The sequence below is a fragment of the Paramisgurnus dabryanus genome, chromosome 15 (genome assembly GCF_030506205.2).
Source record: "Paramisgurnus dabryanus chromosome 15, PD_genome_1.1, whole genome shotgun sequence".
NCBI classification, from domain to species: domain Eukaryota; kingdom Metazoa; phylum Chordata; class Actinopteri; order Cypriniformes; family Cobitidae; genus Paramisgurnus; species Paramisgurnus dabryanus.
In genome coordinates this window covers 33,745,135-33,769,707 of record NC_133351.1, presented here as the reverse complement: position 1 = coordinate 33,769,707, position 24,573 = coordinate 33,745,135, and the positions used below count along the sequence as shown (strand labels likewise).

General features: G+C 40.9%; 2 protein-coding genes across 4 annotated transcripts in view; one reads left to right on the top strand and one right to left on the bottom strand.

The window, feature by feature from the left end:
• Nucleotides 1-11,356, top strand: part of hnrnpa3 (heterogeneous nuclear ribonucleoprotein A3) — a 29,149-nt gene extending 17,793 nt beyond the window's left edge. Inside the window, exons 10-11 of one of the 2 annotated variants that reach the window (XM_065293197.2) lie at nucleotides 9,433-9,493; nucleotides 10,457-11,356. In XM_065293197.2, coding sequence (XP_065149269.1) covers nucleotides 9,433-9,479 — 47 coding nt within the window. In that variant the 3' untranslated portion in view covers nucleotides 9,480-9,493; nucleotides 10,457-11,356. Of the gene's footprint in view, nucleotides 1-9,432; nucleotides 9,494-9,588; nucleotides 10,168-10,456 lie in introns of those variants that run through there. The other variant, XM_065293196.1, reaches the window with a different exon arrangement.
• A 3,998-nt stretch (nucleotides 11,357-15,354) lies between these two features.
• nfe2l2a (nfe2 like bZIP transcription factor 2a) lies at nucleotides 15,355-24,347 on the bottom strand. Of its 2 annotated transcripts, XM_065293194.2 has the most exons (5): nucleotides 24,147-24,347; nucleotides 19,536-19,808; nucleotides 18,086-18,178; nucleotides 17,817-17,963; nucleotides 15,355-17,240 (listed from the first exon to the last, which is right to left on the bottom strand). In XM_065293194.2, the coding sequence occupies exons 1-5, from the start codon at nucleotides 24,186-24,188 to the stop codon at nucleotides 16,017-16,019; spliced, it is 1,779 nt and encodes a 592-aa protein (XP_065149266.1). In that variant the 5' UTR covers nucleotides 24,189-24,347; the 3' UTR covers nucleotides 15,355-16,016. The 2 variants fall into 2 exon arrangements, with proteins under 2 accessions (XP_065149266.1, XP_065149267.1); XM_065293195.1 differs by lacking the exon at nucleotides 24,147-24,347 and having other exon boundaries at nucleotides 18,086-18,249; nucleotides 19,536-19,671.
• Between the last annotated feature and the right edge of the window lie 226 nt (nucleotides 24,348-24,573).

Below are 24,573 nucleotides of genomic sequence, written 5' to 3'. Positions count from 1 at the left end.
GCATCAGAAAATCGTAGAGACACGGGGGTTGGACCGTTTTACTCATGACTCAGAGGGTAATCACTAGTGGATGCCAAGTTGTATTAAGCCACGCCCATAGCAACCAAATATGAGCACCCTAGCAACGGAATAAACAAATCGTTATATCTCTGCATCAGAAAATCGTAGAGACACGGGGGTTGGACCGTTTTACTCGTGACTCAGAGGGTAATCATTAGTGGATGCCAAGAGGTATTAAGCCACGCCCCTAGCAACCAAATATGAGCACCCTAGCAACCGAATAAACAAAGCCTTATATCTCCGCATCAGAAAATCGTAGAGACACGGGGGTTGGACCGTTTTACTCGTGACTTGGAGTGTTATCACTGGTGGATGCCAATTTTCTCCCTAGCAACCAAATACAGTACCCTGGCAACAGAGTAAACAAAGCCTTATATCTCCGCATCAGAACATCATAGAGACACTGGGGTGGACCGTTTTACTTTTGGCTTGGAGTATAATCATAAATTGTCCCTCGAAATTTGCCACGGCAAGCACCACTTCACATTTTCTTCAGGAAATGTACCTATCTAGTTATTATTATTCTTCTTTTTCTGGACACTTTTTCGGCGCGTAACTCGTCCCGCACGGTTTAACGTAGTTCCATGAAAGAGGGCTCAAATCGACCGGATTATTGAGGAGAGGTGTGCTATGACTTTTATAAGCGATCGGGTGCAGGATTTCTGAAAGGGGGGCAAAAAACCACCCGAAAAATCCCATTGACTTAACATTGCGCCCAACTTTGACGATCCATAGCTCCGCTCGAGGATTTTATAGAAACATGTCGGTTACAACATTTGAAGAGGGTGGTAGGCTCTCTAAGAACATACATCATAATGGGGTGTAAGTTGTACCCCTGGGGTGTAAGAGGTGCCCAAAAATGCCTAATGAAAAGTCAATGGGGCAAAATCCCATAGACTTAACATTGCAAAAATTTTGACGGGTCATAGGTACGAGTGAGGATTCCTTAGAAACATGTGGGTTACTAAATTTGAAGAGGGTGGTAGGCTCTGTAAGAACATACATCACATTGGGGTGTAAGTTGTACCCCTGGGGTATAAGAGGCACCCGAAAATTCCCATTGACTTATAATGGGGCAGGAAACATGCCCATATAAGGGAATAAAACAGTTCCAGATGGGATATCTTTGGTTTACAGTGTCGTAGAGATAAGTGGGTGGGCTCATTTTACTCGGGCATCCAATCAGTCTCTCAGGATCATCTCAGAGCTATTAAGCCACGCCCCTAGCAACCACTTTTGAGCACCCTAGCAACCTATCCCATAGACTGCCATTATAAAATGCCCAGATGGATATCTTTGCACCACAGTGTCATAGAGACATGGGGGTGGGCCACTGATCTATATAAATGACTGGATTGCGCATAGAACGCTTGACGTAACTGCGTGACGTGAAGCCAGCGCAGAGTTCGAGCCGCCATCTTGGTATACCCAACCGGCAGAGAGCGCCATTGACTTCCATTCAAAATCATGATTAAAATTTACCCCCTTTACAGCGTATCAGTTACACAAGGTTAATTTTTAGGATATGTCTACGTTAATTATTTGTTAATTCTGGTGTTATTTGCAATGTTTATGTTTTAATCGGGCAGGATAATGGATTTATAAAAAACCGTTAAGGTGAGTGTGTCTGTTGCATTTGTTAATGACACGGGTATAAATAAAGTTTTTTTGACATTCAGCTACACTGTGACGGTCAGCGTTATTTCTTTAAATAAGTTTAGATAACATAATTACAAAACTAGCAAATTATTGCATGAACATACGGTACAAAGCATGATTATTTATATAGATTTCAGAATGAGCACGTTTATTGTCATTAATACTAAATATGCTGCGGTCTGTCTGCTGATCTGATACTGTAATAAAGATGAATTTATAATAACTGATTAAAACGCAAAATGTACAACTTTCAGTAAATAACTATTTACATGCTTTGGACGTTTGTGTTGTAATAATGTACAGGGTAAGTTCACATATAAAAACGAAGACGAGTAAAGTGATGTTTTATCATTAAAATCTGATAACGTCCATTGATTTAATAGAACGTTTGGGTATACCAACATGGCGGCGCGGTGGCTTCACAAGTGTGACGTCATGCGCAATCCAGTCATTTATATAGATCAGTGGGGTGGGCTCATTTTACTCAGGCATCCAATCAGTCGCTCAGGATCCTTACAGAGTTGCTAAGCCACGCCCCTAGCAACCACTTTTGAGCACCCTGGCAACATAAAATACAAACAGTTATATCTCGGCATCAGAACATCGTAGAGACACGGGGGTTAAACCGTTTTACTTGTGACTAGGGGTGTAACAATTGGGCACATCATTGGCCACTCCCAAGCCACGCCCCTAGCAACCAAATTTGAGCACCCTAGCAACCGAATAAACAAAGCCTTATATCTCCGCATCAGAACATCGTAGAGACACGGGGTTTGGACCGTTTTACTTGTGACTTGGAGTGTAATCACTGGGCACATCATTGGCCACTCCCAAGCCACGCCCCTAGCAACCAAATACAGTACCCTAGCAACAGAGTAAACAAAGCCTTATATCTCCGCATCAGAACATCGTAGAGACACGGGGGTTGGACCGTTTTACTTGTGACTCGGAGTGTAATCACTGGGCACTTCATTGGCCACTCCCAAGCCACGCCCCTAGCAACCAAATACAGTGCCCTAGCAACAGAGTAAACAAAGCCTTATATCTCCGCATAAGAACATCGTAGAGACACGGGGGTTGGACCGTTTTACTTGTGACTCGGAGTGTAATCACTGGGCTCATCATTGGCCACTCCCAAGCCACGCCCCTAGCAACCAAATACAGTACCCTAGCAACAGAGTAAACAAAGCCTTATATCTCCGCATCAGAACATCGTAGAGACATGGGGGTTGGACCGTTTGACTCATGACTCGGAGGGTAATCACTAGTGGATGCAATTTTTTTCCCTAGCAACCAAATACAGTACCCTAGCAACAGAGTAAACAAAGCCTTATATCTCCGCATCAGAACATCGTAGAGACATGGGGTTTGGACCGTTTGACTTGTGACTCGGAGGGTAATCACTAGTGGATCCCATTTTTTTCCCTAGCAACCAAATACAGTACCCTAGCAACAGAGTAAACAAAGCCTTATATCTCCGCATCAGAACATCGTAGAGACATGGGGTTTGGACCGTTTGACTCGTGACTCGGAGGGTAATCACTAGTGGATCCCATTTTTTTCCCTAGCAACCAAATACAGTACCCTAGCAACAGAGTAAACAAAGCCTTATATCTCCGCATCAGAACATCGTAGAGACACGGGGGTTGGACCGTTTGACTCATGACTCGGAGGGTAATCACTAGTGGATGCTATTTTTTTCCCTAGCAACCAAATACAGTACCCTAGCAACAGAGTAAACAAAACCTTATATCTCCGCATCAGAACATCGTAGAGACACGGGGTTTGGACCGTTTGACTCGTGACTCGGAGGGTAATCACTAGTGGATGCCATTTTTTTCCCTAGCAACCAAATACAGTACCCTAGCAACAGAGTAAACAAAGCCTTATATCTCCGCATCAGAACATCGTAAAGACACGGGGTTTGGACCGTTTGACTCGTGATTCGGAGGGTAATCACTAGTGGATGCCATTTTTTCCCTAGCAACCAAATACAGTACCCTAGCAACAGAGTAAACAAAGCCTTATATCTCCGCATCAGAACATCGTAGAGACACGGGGTTTGGACCGTTTGACTCGTGACTCGGAGGGTAATCACTAGTGGATGCCATTTTTTTCCCTAGCAACCAAATACAGTACCCTAGCAACAGAGTAAACAAAGCCTTATATCTCCGCATCAGAACATCGTAGAGACACGGGGGTTGGATCGTTTGACTCGTGACTCGGAGTGTAATCACTAGTGGATGCCAATTTTTTCCCTAGCAACCAAATACAGTACCCTAGCAACAGAGTAAACAAAGCCTTTTATCTCCGCATCAGAACATCGTAGAGACACGGGGGTTTGACTGTTTGACTCGTGACTCGGAGTGTAATCACTAGTGGATGCCAATTTTCTCCCTAGCAACCAAATACAGTACCCTAGCAACCGAATAAACAAAGCCTTATATCTTCGCATCAGAAAATCGTAGAGACATGTGGGTTGAATTGTTTTACTTTTGGCTTGGAGTATAATCATATATTGTCCCCCGAAATTTGCCACGGCAAGCACCACTTCACATTTTCTTCAGGAAATGTACCTATCTAGTTATTATTCTTCTTTTTCTGGACACTTTTTCGGCGCGTAACTCGTCCCGCACGCTTTGTCGTAGACCCATAAATTAGGGCTCAAATCGACCGGCTTATTGAGGAGAGGTGTGCTATGACTTTTATAAGCGATCGGGTGCAGGATTTCCGAAAGGGGGGCGAAAAACCACCCAAAAAATCCCATTGACTTAACATTGCGCCCAACTTTGACGAGTCATAGCTCCGCTCGAGGATTTTGTAGAAACATGTGGGTTACAACATTTGAAGAGGGTGGTAGGCTCTGTAAGAACATGGATCACAATGGGGTGTAAGTTGTACCCCTGGGGTGTAAGAGGTGCCCAAAAGTGCCCCAATGAAAAGTCAATGGGGCAAAATCCCATAGACTTACATTGCAAAAATTTTGACGGGTCATAGGTCCGAGCCAGGATTTCATAGAAACATGTGGGTTACTAAATTTGAAGAGGGTGCTAGACTCTGTCAGGACGTCCCCCACAATGGGGTGTAAGGTTACCATAGCAACCATTTTGGGCACCCTAGCAACCTATACCATAGACTGCCATTATAAAATGCCCGGATGGATATCTTTGCACCACAGTGTCATAGAGACATGGGGGTGGGCTCATTTTACTCAGGCATCCAATCAGTCTCTCAGGATCCTTACAGACTTACTAAGCCACGCCCCTAGCAACCACTTTTGAGCACCCTAGCAACATAAAATACAAACAGTTATATCTCGGCATCAGAACATCGTAGAGACACGGGGGTTGGACCGTTTTACTTGTGACTAGGGGTGTAACAATTGGGCACATCATTGGCCACTCCCAAGCCACGCCCCTAGCAACCAAATTTGAGCACCCTAGCAACCGAATAAACAAAGCCTTATATCTCCGCATCAGAACATCGTAGAGACACGGGGTTTGGACCGTTTTACTTGTGACTCGGAGTGTAATCACTGGGCACATAATTGGCCACTCCCAAGCCACGCCCCTAGCAACCAAATACAGTACCCTAGCAACAGAGTAAACAAAGCCTTATATCTCCGCATCAGAACATCGTAGAGACACGGGGGTTGGACCGTTTTACTTGTGACTCGGAGTGTAATCACTGGGCACATCATTGGCCACTCCCAAGCCACGCCCCTAGCAACCAAATACAGTACCTTAGCAACAGAGTAAACAAAGCCTTATATCTCCACATCAGAACATCGTAGAGACACGGGGGTTGGACCGTTTGACTCATGACTCGGAGGGTAATCACTAGTGGATGCAATTTTTTTCCCTAGCAACCAAATACAGTACCCTAGCAACAGAGTAAACAAAGCCTTATATCTCCGCATCAGAACATCGTAGAGACACGGGGGTTGGACCGTTTGACTCGTGACTCGGAGGGTAATCACTAGTGGATGCCATTTTTTTCCCTAGCAACCAAATACAGTACCCTAGCAACAGAGTAAACAAAGCCTTATATCTCCGCATCAGAACATCGTAGAGACACGGGGTTTGGACCGTTTGACTCGTGACTCGGAGGGTAATCACTAGTGGATGCCATTTTTTTCCCTAGCAACCAAATACAGTACCCTAGCAACAGAGTAAACAAAGCCTTATATCTCCGCATCAGAACATCGTAGAGACACGGGGTTTGGACCGTTTGACTCGTGACTCGGAGGGTAATCACTAGTGGATGCCATTGTTTCCCCTAGCAACCAAATACAGTACCCTAGCAACAGAGTAAACAAAGCCTTATATCTCCGCATCAGAACATCGTAGAGACACGGGGTTTGGACCGTTTGACTCGTGACTCAAAGGGTAATCACTAGTGGATGCCATTTTTTTCCCTAGCAACCAAATACAGTACCCTAGCAACAGAGTAAACAAAGCCTTATATCTCTGCATCAGAACATCGTAGAGACATGGGGGTTGGACCGTTTGACTCGTGACTGGAAGTGTAATCACTAGTGGATGCCAATTTTTTCCCTAGCAACCATATACAGTACCCTAGCAACAGAGTAAACAAAGCCTTATATCTCCGCATCAGAACATCGTAGAGACACGGGGGTTGGATCGTTTGACTTTTGGCTTGGAGTATAATCATAAATTGTCCCTTGAAACATGCCACGGCAAGCACCACTCACATTTTCTTCAGGAAATGTACCTATCTAGTTATTATTATTATTATTATTCTTCTGGTCCACACTTTTTCTAACTGTAACTCCTCCTAGAGCTTTCAAGCTACACCCACAAAATTTTACAAAACTTTTAAGACTGGTACGTAGATTTATGCTATATCTTTTCTAACTGATGGGACCTACCGAATTCCTAAACGGGGCGCTCAAACACCCCAAATTTTCCATTGACTTAACATTGCGACAAACTTTGACGGGTCATAGCTGCGAGCGAGAAATTTGAAGAAACTTCTGGGTTACCACATTTGAAGAGGCTGGCAGGCTCTGTAAGAACATGCGTCACATTGGGGTGTAAGTTTCACCCCTGGGGCGTAAGGGCCACCCAAATTTCCCCATTGACTTATAATGGGGCAGGGAACATGCCCATATAAGGGAATAAAAGCGTCCCAGATGGAATATCTTCACTTTAGAGTGTCGTAGAGACATGGGGTGGGCTCATTTTACTCAGTCATCCAATCAGTCTCTTAGGATCACCCCAGAGCTATTAAGCCACGCCCCTAGCAACCATTTTGTGCACCCTAGCAACATCTTCCATAGACTGCCATTATAAAATGCCCAGATGGATATCTTTGCATCACAGTGTCACAGAGACATGGGGGTGGGCTTATTTTACTCAGACATCCAATCAGTCTCTTTGGATTCTTATTGAGGTATGAAGCCACGCCCCTAACAACCAAATATGAGCACCCTAGCAACATAATAAACAAAGCCTTATATCTCTGGATCCGAACATCATAGAGACATGGGGGTTGGGTCTTTTGGTCATGTTAGCCTTATGCTAGCTCCATGCTAATTCATGTTAGCATCATGCTAGCTTCATGCTAATTCATGTTAACGTCGTGCTAGCTTCATGCTAATTCATGTTAACGTCGTGCTAGCTTCATGCTAATTCATGTAAGCGTCGTGCTAGCTTCATGCTAATTCATGTTAGCGTCGTGCTAGCTTCATGCTAATTCATGTTAGCATCGTGCTAGCTTCATGCTAATTCATGTTAGCATCGTGCTAGCTTCATGCTAATTCATGTTAGCATCGTGCTAGCTTCATGCTAATTCATGTTAGCATCGTGCTAGCTTCATGCTAATTCATGTTAGCATCGTGCTAGCTTCATGCTAATTCATGTTAGCATCGTGCTAGCTTCATGCTAATTCATGTTAGCATCATGCTAGCTTCATGTTTATTCATAATAGCATCATGCTAGCTTCATGCTAATCATGCTAGCATCATGCTAGCTTCATGCTAATTCATGTTAACATCATGCTAGCTTCATGCTTATTCATGTTAGCATCATGCTAGCTTCATGCTAATTCATGTTAGCATCATGCTAGCTTCATACTAATTCATGTTAACATCATGCTAGCTTCATGCTAATTCATGTTAACATCATGCTAGCTTCATTGTAATTCATGTTAGCATCATGCTAGCTTCATGCTAATTCATGTTAGCATCATGCTAGCTTCATGCTAATTCATGTTAGCTTCATGCTAATTCATGTTAGCATCATGCTAGCTTCATGCTAAGTCATGCTAGCTTCATGCTAATTCATGTTAGCATTATGCTAGCTTCATGCTAATTCATGTTAGCATCATGCTAGCTTCATGCTAATTCATGTTAGCATCATGCTAGCTTCATGCTAATTCATGTTAGCATCATGCTAACTTCATGTTAATTCATGTTAGCATCATGTTAGCTTCATGTTAATTCATGTTAGCATCATGTTAGCTTCATGCTAATTCATGTTAGCTTCATGCTAATTCATGTTAGCATCATGTTAGCTTCATGCTAATTCATGTTATCATCATGCTAGCTTCATGCTAATTCATGTTAGCATCATGCTAACTTAGTGCTAAACATGCTAACATGGTAACTTTTGGTATCATGTTTACGGAAAGTTATAATACTAAACTAAACTTGTTTTAAATTTCTCTCAATCTGTTTTAAACATTCAGGCTAGGCTTTGTCAAGCCAACATAAAGTTTGTCTTCAAACTTTAATATCTAGTTTATTTTTCTTGTTATATACGGTACTTTCCGGACTATAAACAGCACCGGAGTATAAGCCGCATCATTCAAAAATGCGCCATTAAGACAAAATAACATATATAAGTCACAGTGGACTATATGTCGTGTTATTTAGAAAATTATTTCACAAAATCCAAGCCGAAGAACAGACATTTATTCTGGAATGCAAGTTATTCAACTAAACAGTAGCAGGCAGAACAGCAGGCTGAATAGATGTCTGGACGTTAAAGTAATATTATCAGTTATTTAAACGATAAACCATAGCATACAGAACTTACCTGGAAGGTTGAATAGTCTAATTAACAAGCCAACTAACGTGAAGTTCGCATTCTCGTCATTCCACATTACTGAATCAATTGAATTACATAAATACAGAAGCAGCAAATGGCGGACTCTCGCGGCTGTAGACGGTAATCTGTCTCTTGCCTAATAAATGTAAAAATTAATTCATACTGACTTACAAGGCGCACCTGACTGTAAGACGCAGCACCAGCCAAGTTATGAAGAAAAACGCGGCTTATAGACCAAAAAATATGGTAAATAAACTACTTTAAAATGACTTTGTTGTTATTTATTCTTCACAGAGTTTACCGGAAGTTACGTGATGACCACGAAAGCCGCGTGTTTATGTTGTTACTGTTGAAACAGTCTATAGTTTCGTTTTTACACATACACGAGGGAACACGTATTGTGCACTTAACGCATATTTGGTCATCAGAATAGTATGCATACACACCGCTGGATTTCTGTAATCGCGCATACAGGAAAATGTTTTTGTTGTTGCAATGCACATGCGTGGAACATCTGTGTACATGTAGGAGTCAAATAAATGCTGTGCTTTTGACTGTGTGGATTGTTTGCGTACATGTTATATATCACTATTACTCCCTGCTTAAGACGCTGTGTTTTGTACTGTTATATGTTTCACAGGTGGATATGGATCCGGTGGTGGAGGTTTTGGTTCCAGGCGATATTAAGACAGTTGACCGTGGTAAGTCTATCTTCACCTCACTGCAGAGTGTCAGCAGAAGTGCTACACAGAATGATGTGATGTGATGTGCTTTACCCTATGTGTGTGTTCAACAGATCCAGTGTTAGATGGAGATGAGGACAGATGAGTGGAGTGGGACAGAAAGATTACTGAGAGAGAGTGGGAGGGGCCAAGATCTGCCAGTTCAAGAGAGAGAAAGAGAGAGAGAGTAGATAGACTCTCTAGAACTTAGTGTGTGTGTGTGTTTGTGCGAGTGTTTGTGCACGCAAGTGTGTGTGTGTTAGCAGATCTACAGTACATTCCTTTCATGCTCGACTTTACTTGCTCACATTTCCTTTTGTGCTTGTGCTTTTGTAAACGGTTTTGAGAGTTATTATGTTATTAAATACTGTAGTGAGAGCAGACATCAGTAAAATAAGTTAAGAGTATGGGGTATTTTGTGGCCTTAAGTATTTGATTTGGAGAAATAAAGGAGATGTTTGATTTTATATGTCATGTTAGTGACTTTCCTGTATTTTTATATTGTAAGTAAACAGTACACGTACAAACCATTAAATAAATACAGAGTAGGGCATGTGACTTTGGAAAACCTGTAAAGATAGAAGTCCAGATTGTTGAACTATTTTGACAAATAAAAAAGCATTCAGTTTTGAAATAAAGTCTTGTTCAATGGAGTTTAGTGCGTCACTGAGTCTGAGGTGAGTGCAGATGTTCTGGTGAATGTTGTTTTGTATGAAGATTAGAAACTGAAAGGCCTCGAGCGCTCTGGCCATTACATAACTGTCAGACAGAACGTCGGTCGACCGGACCAGGCGACAGTTTGTTTCAGAGAGAGGAGAGAGGAAAATGTTTTTGTAGCTGTACTCGTGGAGAGAGCGAAGGAAGGCCTAGCGTGAGTATGAGGGTTTGAGAGAGACACGAGAGGATAAGCAGGTAAGAGTAACTATTCTGCTTAATTTACAGATGACTAAAGAAGCTCCTGATCTACTGTAAGTGGCCGAATATCTTTTATGTGACACATTTTCAGCGCTGGTTCTGGATGGGTAAGATTGATAAATGGAAAATATATGGATTTGTTAAAGATATCCTATCACTTTTAAAGAGGAAAACTTTATGACAATCTCTATTGAGAATGAAAACTCAACGTTTGGATTAGGGATGCACCGAATCCAGATTTTTTAGGTTCGGCCGAATCCCGAATCCACCGTTTAAGATTCGGCCGAATCCGAAACCGAATACCGAATCCTACTCGCATCCTTATTCCATTAACACAGTAAAACACATTAATGAATTATACAACGTCCACAGCAGTGTATTTTTCATTTTATTTAATTTTAACTGTACATTATGCCAGGATGACAAGTTGGAAAACTATTTTGACAATTACCATAAGCCTATGCATAATGAAAGCGATGCGTTGCGACACGCTCGTTTTTCCAATAAGCAAGCAGCTCCGCACTGAAAACTATATTTAACTTTGAGTGAGAAGCTCCGCTCGTCAATGTCAGTTTTCACACGGCCGTCCAATTACAATGGAGGAGGGGCGGGACATTACCACAGCAACCAACCGGCTCACAGCTGAAGCATCACAGCTACCAAGCGCTCGGCTGAAAAACAGCTGGCATTTGGTGTCCTCAAGGCGTTTTCAGCCGTGTTTAAAAGTTTTGGTGTGTCCAGCCCCTAAAGCTCACCGAAAGAAAAAGCTCATCTCCACGTCAGCACCCGATGTGTGTAATCAACGGCCGCGTGACGTCGAGCAGCGTAGCGCAAGCCTAGGATTCGGTTCGGTGGAAAAAAATTATAGGATTCGGCCGAACCCGAACCCCGTCAAAAAGCCCAGTATTCGGCCGAATCCGAATCTGAATCCTGGATTCGGTGCATCCCTAGTTTGGATGCATTCATGTTAAAATGTCCACATACAAATATATTTGACATTTGTACACTTGTTAAATTTAGTACCATTTAAAAATGTCACAATTCCTGCTAAAACACGTGCTATTTGCGTTTAACGCGTCTTTGCGTAGTAGATTACATACAAAGTCAATGCAAAGACGTAAATAGACTTGAACCCACGTGGGGCGATTTGAATGACACCTAAAGGGACATTCCACTATTTTTGAAAATATGCTCATTTTCCAGCTCCCCTACAGTTAAACATTTGATTCTTACTGTTTTGGAATCCATTCAGCCGATCTCCGGGCATAGCTTAGCACAATCCATTGAGTCTGATTAGACCATTAGCATCGCGCTCAAAAATATCGATTTAAAGCTTGACTCTACTGTAGTGACATCGTGTACTGAGACCGACGGAAAATTAAAAGTTTAGATTTTCTAGGCATGTATGGCTAGGACTATACTCTCAAACTGGCGTAATAATCAAGGAATTTGCTGATGTAACATGACTGTAGCAGGCGTAGTGATATTACGCACTGCCTGAATCTAGTCCCCTTGGTTACTTTCAATGGCAGGGGACTATTTTCGTAGCCTGGCGCCGCCCTCCTACGTGCTTCCACTTAATTTTCATTTCGCTTCAGCAGTAGGTCTGGGATGGCTCTATAGAGTTTTGTTTTCTCCTGCAAAAATCTGCAGGACCAATCAGCGAACAGATGGGGGTGGCTAAGAACGATAACGTTGAGGTCGTGCGTTAGTTTGAGATGTAGTTCAGTAATGGCAGCGGAGAAAGACGTGAGAAAAGCTATTTGGTCCGTTGTTGCAAAACTGCAGAATATACAGAAGTTAAAGCTGGAGCAAGAACCAGGTTTGCTAAGTTTTGTTTGTCTGATTATTCTGACTTGTTGTTTCCGTCCGGTTTCGGTGCATGATATACATCACGACCACACGTTAGCGATTGGCTTTGGCAGATCTTGAGTGACTCTGGGCAGATCCAATAGTTTTAAACTTCAACAATGGACCCTCCTTAACGGAAGTAATGCTTTGCAATGGAGCGTGGCCAGACTCTCTGTACAAATGAAATGAATGTACGAGAGTCTGGTTGGACCAGGCTACTATTTTCGGGCACTATCTGCTTAAAAAAATCGCAGCTTTTAATTTTCTGTCGGTCTCAGTACATGATGTAACTACAGGAGAGTCAAGTTTTAAATAGAAAAAAAATTGATACTCTTTTCTTAGCCTAATGCTAATGGTCTAATCAGATTTAATGGATTGTGCTAAGCTATGCTAAAAGTGCTAGCGCCAGACCCGGAGATCAGCTGAATGGAGTTCAAAACGGTAAGAATCAAATTTTAACCCTAGGGGAGCTGGAAAATGAGCATATTTTCAAAAAAAAAAAGGAAGGTCCCTTTAACGGCTGGCGTGATTGCTGTGGAAACACGCTATTCGCTTCAAGTTCGCTTCACGCTAGGGGCGGATCACACAGAACGCATTTATGGCAGCGGCAGGTATTTTTTAAATGCTTGTCTATGGGAAGTGAGCGTGTGCTCTGTTTATCCACGCCGAACTCCTTGCGTTTTTGCAGAAGCGCTCTCAGTGTTAAGTGAGACGTCATTTGCATTTTTCCATTGTCCAATCGAATAAGGAGAGAGGCGGACCTTTCGTTGTGTTGACACTGCCTCTGTGGTTGCCAGCAATATAAAAAAGCGCAGCACACTGCCTTTGTCTCAAGTCACTTAGGGGGCATGTACACCAAAGCGTTTAAGTGCGGCTAAAACACCAGGTGGATGCCAACTTTTGGCTCTTGCCAGTGTCCCACCCCTCCTCCACTGTAATTGGACAGTCAAGTGAAAAGTGACATTGACAAGCTGAGCGTTTCTACCAAAGTTGGGCACTGAGCATGGAAAAAAACGGCATGCACCGGCACTCATTATGGAATAAACCCGCCAGCTGCTGCCGTTTTTGAGAAGCGCAGCGCTTCCATTGGAAACAATTGAAAGCATACGGAAACGTAAACACCGTGGTGTGCACACCCCCTTACATAAAGGCAGTGCTGTCCATCTCGCGTTTTCAAGCGCTTAAAATCGATCGGCTGCTTAATGTGCACCATTTATATACAGAAATGTATAGGTACCTTGTATCTATTATTAGGTACTAACATGCACTCTTTAGGTACAAAGGTATCCAATTTGCAAGGGTAGCGCCCCAGTGAAAGCTTAGTATAGTGAAATGTGACCTGGGTGTGTTTTATTTGAGATTTACTTGATTTTTGCTGAATCCTCATTTTACGTGATCTCAGTCACTTGAAAGAAACTTTCAGAAAGATCATCAGTTTTAATCACGAGGGATTAAATTGTTTGTTATTTATATCATTTTTATCAAAACTCTATTTGTGTGGTAGGATATTTTTTAATACAATCCATATATATTCACTTGTTATATTTATAAGGCGTTTAATAATGTTAACACCGTTTTTGAAAACATTTCTAATAAAGTTGAGAATGAGTGTGTGAATGTACGGCCAGATTTGGTCTTATTTAATAAAAGTGTTTTTTTAAACCCTTTGAATGTGTCAAATCTTTTTCTGTGTGTTGTGTTTTTGCATGAGTTCAGTGTCATTTGATCTCACGTGATGCTTATCTTCATCCAGAAATTCGACTCTGTTCCCTTGACCCCGAATGAAGGTCAGAAGAATCATGGCTGAATGTAGTTTTTAGTTTAGGTCCACTGCTTATTATGGGTTCTAGCTTTAATCTTTTGAAAGCATTGAGAGTTTAATGGAGTCTCAATGTTGTACAAAAGCATCTTTCAGTTATCAGCTCCTGAACTTATCAGTACAGTAAATGGCTCCTGCTTGGTGGCTTATACATGCGGGTGTTTAAACAGGTCGGCCCTGTTTGCTAGCGTGACTGCAGTGTGAAAGGAAAGGGCTTGGTGCGTTCAAAGGTGACATGTGGGCTGGCAGTGCAAACAAATGCTCGCTTCTCCTGATCTTTGTCCAACAGGCCTTTACATGGGCCGCAGCCAAACGTTACATAACGCTACAAGATTGGGTTTGTTCGTGTGAATAAAAAATATTTTGTTGTTAAAGCACATTATAATTAACTTTAATCTTGCACACCAGCAAATAGACGGTGTGTAAAATAGAAAAGTGTGGTGAAGTGTTTGGTGGCAAGCCAAGAAAAGAAATCTGTTTCACACAAACCAACAATTACAGATGAAGTAATGCAGCAAATTCTCCCACAGGAATATGTTGTAACCCATATACAGCGGCCTTACAGGGTTATTAGGAGACTTTAAATAATAACATTCATTAGATAAAAAAATAAACCTTTATAAACATCATATTCTGCATTTTTGCAATGTCTCTTAACATTTTTGTGTCAAGGTGACTTGAAGGGACACTCCATTTTTTGTGAAAAATGCTCATTTTCCAGCTCCCCTAGAGTTAAACATTTGATTCTTACCAGTTTGGAATCCATTCAGCTGATCTCTGGGTCTGGCGTTAGCACTTTTAGCATAGCTTAGCATAATCCATTGAATCTGATTAGACCATTAGCATCACGCTAAAAAAATAACCAAAGACTTTCAATATTTTTCTTATTTAAAACTCGACTCTTCTATAGTTACATCGTGTACTAACATCGACGAAAAATTTAATGTTTAGATTTTCTAGGCAGATATGACTAGGAACTATACTCTTAAACTGGCGTAATAATCAAGGACTTTCCTGATGTAACATGGCTGCAGCAGGCGTAGTGATATTACGCACTGCCCGAAAATGGTCTCCTGCTATAGAAAAAAGTGGATAAATATCTCCTTGTCTTCATTTTTAACCGCACATATATTGTACTTATTTTTGTGAAATGTTAAAACATTTTATTAAACATTTTATGCTGCATTTCATCTTTTCATTCAAGGTACTGAACCGTTTTATCAACCTACAAACAAACTACCATTTAAAACTGCAATAGACAAAACTGCTTTAAATATATTTATTTATTATAAAGCCATAAAATCAGTAGATAAAATCGCAATACATCTGTAAATTAACATATAAAAACAGACTTAAGTGCAGACTTAAAATAATCACCAATTATTAGCATACAGCATCCTAAAATCTGATCTAATTTACTATACAGTACATCGGCCCTATTTCAATAGCAAATAAAGTATAAATGTATTTACAAACCATTCAGATAAATGAATCTTAGAGAAAATATAGTGTACAAAATTAAGAATATTAAGAAAGTAGAATACGCAAAACGTATATAATAGTTCTGCCATTTCAATAGTTGATCTATAAGCAAAATACGCTCCTATTTAGTTTTACTTGTGCATAAACGTACACTGTGTTGTAACCAGGCATGATGTCTCTCTCTACATTCAATGTGAAACCACTGCACTTTCTGACAGTCAATGACATATAATTAAAATTTCATATAATGTGTAACAGAATTTTGGACCAATCATGGTGGGCTACCCCGGCACATTTCCACACACAGAAACCAATAGTGACCATCTAAATGTCTTGCTGCTGGTTCGTGCCTGGTTAAGACATGGTGTTCGCAAGAGAAAAGTGTTACCAAACAACAGAAGCAAGTATGGAACGAGAGAGAGAGAAGGAGCCAGGCTAGTTGTTCTTCACAAGAGGCTTTTTAAGGCGAGGAACGAGGAAAACTGTGCCATCGGCGGTGTGCTGAAGTGAATATTCATTGGGTGAGAAAGGCCTGCCCTGCTCGTCTCTTAGCATACCGAAGACTTCTTGGTACAGAGTATTTAACTGTTGCTTCATCTCTCTCAGACTGGTAGAACGTTCGCTTTTTTCCTGCGTCAGACGATCTTTTTCCTCCTTCAGCGAGTCCAGCTCGTACTCAAGGCCCACGATGTTTTCCATCTTCCTCTTGCGGCAGTTTTGTGCTGCAACCTTGTTCTTGCCACGACGTCGGATGTCTCTGATGAGAGCGAGCTGAGCTTCGTTGAGCTGGTGTTTGGACGTCATTTCGTTGAAGTCGTCCACGGGCAGATTGATGATCATGTCCACGGTAAACGGGATCTGCAAGGCTTTCGCTCTCTGTTCGTCACGGGAGAGCCGGGCCTCAGAGCGTTTCTTCAGCTTGTCTTTGGTGAAAGGTGGTTTGGAGTGACCGTTGGCCTCCGCCGCGTCTGTCTTTGCGTTTTTCACTTTCATCTCCTCTGAGTCGGTGGGTGATTTCTCGGAGAGAAGCACTTGAATTCCATCGCTGTGGTAAACCAGCGGGAATATCTCTGTATAATCTGACTCCGCGTTTCCCGGACTACCATCCATCTCTTCAGAGTCGGAGTCGCTAAAACCGAAGGATCCATCTTCGTGCAGAGACTTCCCAGGAGAGCTTATATTAGGGCTCGCATCTAACGACAAACCGGAATCTGAATCTTGGAATTCCGGAATTTTTTCTTGATTTTCCGAGGTGAAGTTTCCAGGAGAGAAGCTGTAAAGATCCATGGGGTTCACCGGAGGATCGCTGGAAATCTCAGCCAGCTCACTGACTACGTTTGCATCGTCGGGCGACAAAATACCAGTGTTCACTTTAACGTCCATCTCGGGATAATACAATTCACAAAATTCCTCCGATCGGAACTTAGAGCTCACATCTGGAGCGTTCAGATTCATCTGACTGAGGTTGGGTGAAACCATACTATTAAAGGATCCATCATAAGCATTGATGTATTCAGGAGGATGCACTTCTACTTGGCCGGAGGCGAGATGGTCCATCCCGGGCAGGTATCGGCTGTAGTTTGTGTCTTGTGGTTCTTCTGACGGGGTCATAAATCCATCCACATTCACCGTCTCCTGCATCTGCATGCTGAGACAATGCTAAAAACAAACAGCATATGAAAGCTATTAAAGAAATGGAAAGCATACGAGACAAACAAGAACTATAACGTGTAACATCTTTGTGTTGAATGCGTTATGTTTTGTTGGGGAGGACCAGCTGGAGTGTAGAAAGTGGGAAAATGGTTGCAAAAACAAATGAAGTGCACAGACCCGAGCCGCCAGTGAAACCACAGTATATGAGCTCAGGGACGGGTCATTTGTTTGTAGCTCAGCAACAGGGCTGTTCACGCCCTTATAAATAACATAGCCTTCCATTCAAAACTGATGTTTAGGGATGGGTCCGATTTCACGACAGGTGTGCATAAACTGTGTTCTGACCTAGGTTCACAATTCACCAAATGTGAGAAAACGTCTTTGTCAAGTGAATAAAAGAGCCTGTGGCTTTAGTTTGACCTGCTATACGGTTTAAATCCCAGCGTAAGAATTTGACTATGATACATTTGACTGATACAAGTGATGCGTGTGATTCAATTCAAGTTTATTCGATTCGCACTCCTCAGGTATGATAATTTTGAAACTACTCTTTCTCTATATAGTGTTGTGTACTGGATATACCTGTAGCTCTGGAAGAGAGAGTAGCTCCATCCAAGCCTGATCTAGAGAATCCGGCAGCAAAGGATTCTGGGTAAAGGCAGCCATATTTTGGGGCATCACGGAGTCTGTGGGTGAGGGAATGGAGGGATCCAAGCAGGTTGAAGCCGACTAAACGGACACAAGAAAAAAGTGACCATTAAAGTGCAGTAAGATACATATACATACAGTAGGTGTTATGTTGCATGAGGTGTAGCATGGGCAATATACAGTACAGTATATCCATCAATTACCTCTGTCGGCTCATTAAGAGGAAATGTCTCAGCCAGGAGCTGCATGCACTCATCGAATGACATGGCGTCTCCCTCCACAGTGAACGCTTCATTCTGCACGTACACAGTCAGATCCATTCATATTATAGCACAGCATCTACTCTCAGCAGAGGACATATTTGACCCTGGACCACAAAACCAGTCATAAGGGTCAATTCTTGATTGGTTTGATGGTTTGTTAGGATAGACAATATTTGTCTGAGATACAAATATTTGAAAATTTGGAATCTGAGTTTAAAGTTGTCCAAATTAAGTCCTTTTCAACACATATTACTAATGATAAATACAATTTTTTGATATTTAAGTTAGGAAATGTACAATATCTTAATAGATTGTGATCTTTACTTAATATCCAAATGGTTTTTGGCTTAAAAAAGTTGATAATGTTGTTGGCTATTGCTACAAATATCTCCATGTGACTTATGACTGGTTTTGTGGTCCAGGGTTACTTGTGTATAAATGTTTCTTTCTTTGTAAACTTAAGAAGAGCATTGTTGAATAGTTGCTTTCCGAATCGTCAGGAGTTTATTTCAGATGTGAGCAGGATCTCTATCAGGGTGACCATACGTGCCATTCTTCCCGGAAGCTATATTGGTGCGTCTTCCAGAAGTCGTATTTGTTGACCGCATACGCCATTCAGTTAAAAACATAAGATATAAAATCGTAGTTTCGTTCTTACCTTAAAATGTAACTGTTGCTTTTCTATAATAATAATCCTTTATGACGTATGCAGTAGACAAATATGACTTCCGGAAAACGCACCCAAAATCCTGGCCAGGACGCGTCCGGGAAGAATGGCACGTATGGTAACCCTATCTCTATAGGTACTGGAACGGTATTGTTTGAATGCGCGCTTTGTGGTAATCTACTCAAATTATTGGGACCATTCAATCCACATCAGTACAGTTTTGTACTCTTACCAAACAATTATTTTTGTGGCCGTTTCTTTAAAAAGTTTAAGAGACATATCAGAGATTAACTTGACACTTTAGTGTAACTCCAAAGTTGCAGGGCTTTAAACATTTCTCATAGATAAGCTTAACCAAAAACTCTTTATTTCAGGTCGGGATTTAATTGACAAAGTGTGCAAAATTGATCTACTCTCCTAAGAAAATAAGCCCAAATAGAGTTTCAGGGTCCAGCCTAAGTTCAGTCTTATTGGGCTTTCATGCTTGCTTGTTTGTGTGTGCCTTGTCTATTTTGTTGAACGGCATAACGCAGAAACCTCATCACCTGACTTCAGCAATCATTCCGTAGCAACAGTTTCCGAGCAACTACGCAGCTGCGCCCTGTAACATGAGGGGAGGGTGTGGCCTGTTGAGTACCTGTGGGCAGGTGTCGTGCTGTGTGCATGTGTGTGATATACAATGAGACCTCTATGTCAGGTCAGGTTCGATTTATGCGCGCATACCTGTGTGATCTGGACGCCTGTCGTGTCAGCTTGGGCCAACGGTCCGCCGGCCGGAGATATCCGCGGCACAAACTCCCCCGTCTCCTCGTCCAGCTGGAGTTGGGCGAGCAGAGCTTTCTCCTGCTCTCGCAATCGCTGCTGCTGCTTCTCCTCTTCTTGTTCCCGCTGTCGACGCAACTCCACCTCCTTCTGTCTGTAGCTGAAATCAAACACTTCCCTCCTCGCTCCGAGATCCACGTCCTGCCTCCACAGGATATCTATCAGCTCCATGTCCTAGAGAGAAAGAGGAGAGATGAGATGCAGAGAGCACCGCATTCAGGCACCTTCTGACCACACCCGAGCGTCTCTGAGGGATCTGCTGAGTTTGATTAAAAGCCAGGCCCACCCCGGCACAGCTCAGATAAGCACAAACACAATGTGATCGTCAATGTAACAACAAGACTGTATGAATAATAGATGCTGCTTCTCCTTTTTCATCTATGGGAACTACGACATCACTCGCCCACACTGTATTAGTGTTAATGTTATATTTAAAGTCGCTTCACCTCAAAAACACACCCTCTGGAAAAAGTGACTGCTGTGAATGTCACTTTCTGACCTTCAGAAAATAAATGCTGCAAATAAATGGCTGGTAAACATTTGTGGATTGAGCATTGGGAGTTTGGGTGTGTCTTTGCCATGTGATGCTCTTTACTCCTCCTCCTTCTCCTAAAACTTTTAAGCATGCTTTCATAATTACTACGTATGCGGCTTTAATAACATCAAATGTTTTGTCAAATTAAAATTTGCAAACGTGTACTTGGGATAGAAAAGAACACCTTTATTGTCATTGCATGACTGTAAAAAGAAATTTTAGACATTGCATTTAACATTACCAAACAAACTTGAAGACAACAGTATATTCATGTAAACTAAATCTCCAAATTGTATGGATTTTAAAGTTAATGGATGTGGTGCGAGTTAACCGATCTTTCAAAAATTAAACACAAACACTTTCTGCTATATGTATACTCAACATCACACCATATACTGCATATGGGAATGTTATATTGTGTTGTAAAACACACAGCATGTTTTCACCGCATTAAGGAGCCTGGAGGAGGATACAGTGAATCTTGACTGACCAATCAGCAGCCGAGAATGAAACGCCACCCGTCCTGTTCTAACTGCGCATATGTCTTACATCAGGGACTTTGTCAAATACAAGTACGGAGAACAAAACAAATCTATTTTCTGTCTTTGTTACTATAATTCTTTAACATGATTTAAGTTGAAATGCAGACAGCAGTAATATTTACACACTTGGTCGTCCAATCCTATGCGTTTTCTTGTATTTCTTGTCAAATTAAGTGTTTAAACGTGAGAAGGCCTATTCAAAACTGTATTATTAAACTACTAACTGGTGCCTAACAGCATTAAAAAGTTTTAAAACAATACTGAAACGTCAATGCAGTTTAAGGTGAATTGCAAAAATACAAAAAAAAAATGAGCTTGGAGTAACTCCGTGTTTTTGAATAAATAAACCTGTAAAACTTAACTTGAACTTAAAAGCTGTTTGCAAAAGTTGTTTTTGTTTAGCATGCAGTAGATTGTAAGGATATTTAATGGGGTGAAAAAAAACACAGCATCAAGTTAAAACAACTTGGTTTTGCAAGTCAATCTAACCTACTATGTAAAATTTTTATTTAAAAAAGTGAAATAGTTTAACTTAATTTCTTAATTTAATGTAACATAAAATATGTTTATTTGACAAAAATGCTGCATTTTTACAGTGTAGTTCTGCATTTAAAATCCACTTGACTCAAAAATATTATAACCTCGTCTCATGTATTTGAGGAGGGCATGCTCAGCGTGATTTTACAAAGAGCATGTGACTCGAGATCTGTAAAAATCAGCTATATAGTTTCAGATCACAAGATTTAAGGGACTACACAGAGAAGAAGTGTGTAACCCAAAACACAGAGGAACTTCATAGATATAAATCTCACAGCTACACAAACTTTACTTTTATTTAGAGGTTTGGGCCTGTATGACAAAAACTTAATGGGATCCAAACTTAAATAATCATTACGTTTACTTTAATACAGTCTCTGTGGTTCTTAATACGTAAAACGTACGCATGTTCAATCTACCGAATTGTTAATAGTATTATTTATTTTCAAAAACATATTTTATCTTTCAGTGTTTTTTCAGTGTCTTTCACTGAAAAAACCAACATTGATAAATTCAGAGAAATAATACATAATTTACAAAATTAAACAAATGAGGGATTTGATAAACAAGGCCTGCAGATACTGGCGTCACAGCGGCCTTCAGACGGACCCGTCTCCTTAACATACACATACACACAGTTACACACAAACACACACACATCCTCTCCAGATAACAGACAGAGGCGGAGCCACAGACATGATGAAACATCTACACAACTGCTAAATGAGTTCTTCTCACGAAACAGATCGTCTGGACCATCTCCTAACCGACAAACATAAACTCTTTAATCCTCCTGAGTGAAGACTGAATGGAAAGTTTGTTTAGTTTGAATTTTGTCTCTGAATAAAACAGTGATACCCTAAACACAGATCTTTTGAGGATCTCAAAAAAAAGTCTTCTTCTGAAGTCATGCTTTTATTCTGGGTAAAGAGTAATAATTTTCTGATAATTTTCCCCTTGTTTGTAGCTCTCGGTTCTTCTTCCCACTTGTGACATGAAAATAAGACGTGTTAGACGAAGTTTTACGTCACTGTTGCGAGTGCCATCTCATTTTGTGTTTTAAAGAAGAAAGAAAATCAAATGTGTCGTGTTGGAACAACCATGTACACTTGAAAGGCTTCAGGCCCGGATCTCTGGTATTTGTGATAAGTTTTCTGATGTGTTTTTGATTTATACACTCAATTGACATACTGATAACCTTATCTGATAATGTAGGTTACATCACTGATTTGGGATTATATATTAAACGTTTGTTGTAGTGAAAACATTGTATATGAAGCTAAACGTAAAGTATTGCATACCTGTGAGTTTTGCTGTTAATGTCACTGTGAAAGCCTATGGATCAGGAAGTGAAAAGTATATCCAAGACACACCTGACTACATAATTAATGTCCGAAGTGTTGTTGTAATCATTATCCAGGTTTGTGGAAATGAGAAACCACAGTGTTTATTAAAACTGCAAAGTTTTCTGATAAAGAAGAGATTAATTTCAAACCTGTCCTACTTCCTTTTCTTTTCAAGTCGGCGGGAATGTGGAATAAACAGAAGAACTCCTTGTTCTGTTTTCTGCCAGGCAGGTAATACCGCATGTAATTAAGTGTTAAAACCGGTTCATCAAATCCACTATCCGTGTTTCCAAAATAGATTGATATTAAATGTACATAAATTAGGATAATTAGTAACGTGGTCCCAGCCCTGTGAGGAGGGGGACTCGATGCATCTTTACACTGATGATGGATACGAACGGTCCATGCATGCAGTCTTATGCCATGGGAAAAAATCTAGATTTTACATGCCAGCAAATACAAATGTTACAAGCATTTTGATGCTGATCTCAAAAATTAATTCAAATCTAAGTTCCCTTTAAAATTATTTTCTCCTCAGACTTGCACTTTAACACACTTTTACACACAACACTTTTGGTAAAACAAATTTTAATAAATATAAAATATTTAATTTTGTTAGAACATTAAAATAATTTAAAGGTCTTGAACGTTTGATTAATATGTTGTTAAACTTGCACTATACTGTAAATATGTTATGCATTATGCAATGACTTATAATGATTGCGTTATCAAAATGTTTTGGCAACACCAAAGGCCTTTATATTTAGCTAGGTATGAAGAATTGCCTGAACTGTGATGAAACTAATCTCTTAAAGCTGAGGATCACTTCTTTACGTCAGGACAGAAGGCTAAAATAAACAGCCACATTCCAGATTGGAGCCGCCTGCTATTGTGCAAAGCGCTGGCTGCGAGTGCGCATGCGCAGAGAGGGCAGAGTTACAGAAGCGTCTGGTGGACGGTCGCACGCGACAACATCAAAGGCAAACGAATATCTTAAGTTTAAACGTAGGCCTGCCTCTCGTCGCTTTACGAGGGATTCAAAACTGTTATTTTAATTTACAATCAATTAGATCTTTTCTATTTCTTTTCTATTGTTTAGAGCGGCCCAACTTCAATGACTGTGCAGAATTTTGGGTGAAAACACAAGATAAGGAACTTATACGGGCGATGCAATAGACGCCTCCTTTGACACGAAATATAATCATGAAATACGATCACAAGCGTTTCCGTCAAAAACAATAAATAAGTTATTTATTACATTTTTCGTACCAAATAATTATAATCTGAAAACTTTTAGATAAAGGATCACAGATACAGTAAAACGCTATCGGAGTCACGTGTAGTGGTGTGTACTGTGTACTTCATCTGATGACAGATTTAATAACAGGAGCTGTAAACACCGATATATGTCCCACAAAGCAGGTTCAAAGGGCAAAAGATACATTTATTGTGTTTCTTGGTAAAACTCGAATTTTCGATTAGTATTTCAACTAGGGATAAAAGCGAAAACATTATTCATCATAATACGCAATAAAAAATAAGTATTATTTACCTGCTGGCTCGGATGCATTTTTGGTAATTCAATTTCCATCATTCCTGAGAGAAGATCTCCCGTTTTGTAGCGTAATTCCTTATTTGGTTTATTTGGTATGTCTTATCCCTTAAAGCGAAATCAAATGAAGCTCGTGACAAATGCGTTAGATCGTCGTTGCCAAGCGATGCACTTTGAGGAAATGCAGTCTGAGTTATGAAAATTTACGGAAAGCCCCTGTCATTGTATGGCCCCGCCCATCATCTACGCTCACCAATAGGAAGCTTTGTAGAGCTGCGGCGATAAACGCCCCCTTCTGACGCGCTTGAGGAAACTCTACTAAACTTCTACACTGAGCGGAACTTTAAACCTTTAGCCTTTATAATCTTGGCAGTTATTTAACTCTATAGATACACTGTAAACTTTATCAACGTAAACTTTATATTAC

Excerpts from the sequence above, each read along its gene's own strand:
- nfe2l2a (XM_065293194.2), bottom strand. The coding sequence starts at position 24,188 with ATGATGGAAATTGAATTACCAAAAATGCATCCGAGCCAGCAG. Across the intron at positions 17,964-18,085 it reads CTCTTAATGAGCCGACAGAG|TCGGCTTCAACCTGCTTGGA; the intron begins GTAATTGATGGA and ends GTGTCCGTTTAG. Across the intron at positions 17,241-17,816 it reads TCTCTCTTCCAGAGCTACAG|CATTGTCTCAGCATGCAGAT; the intron begins GTATATCCAGTA and ends GTTTGTTTTTAG.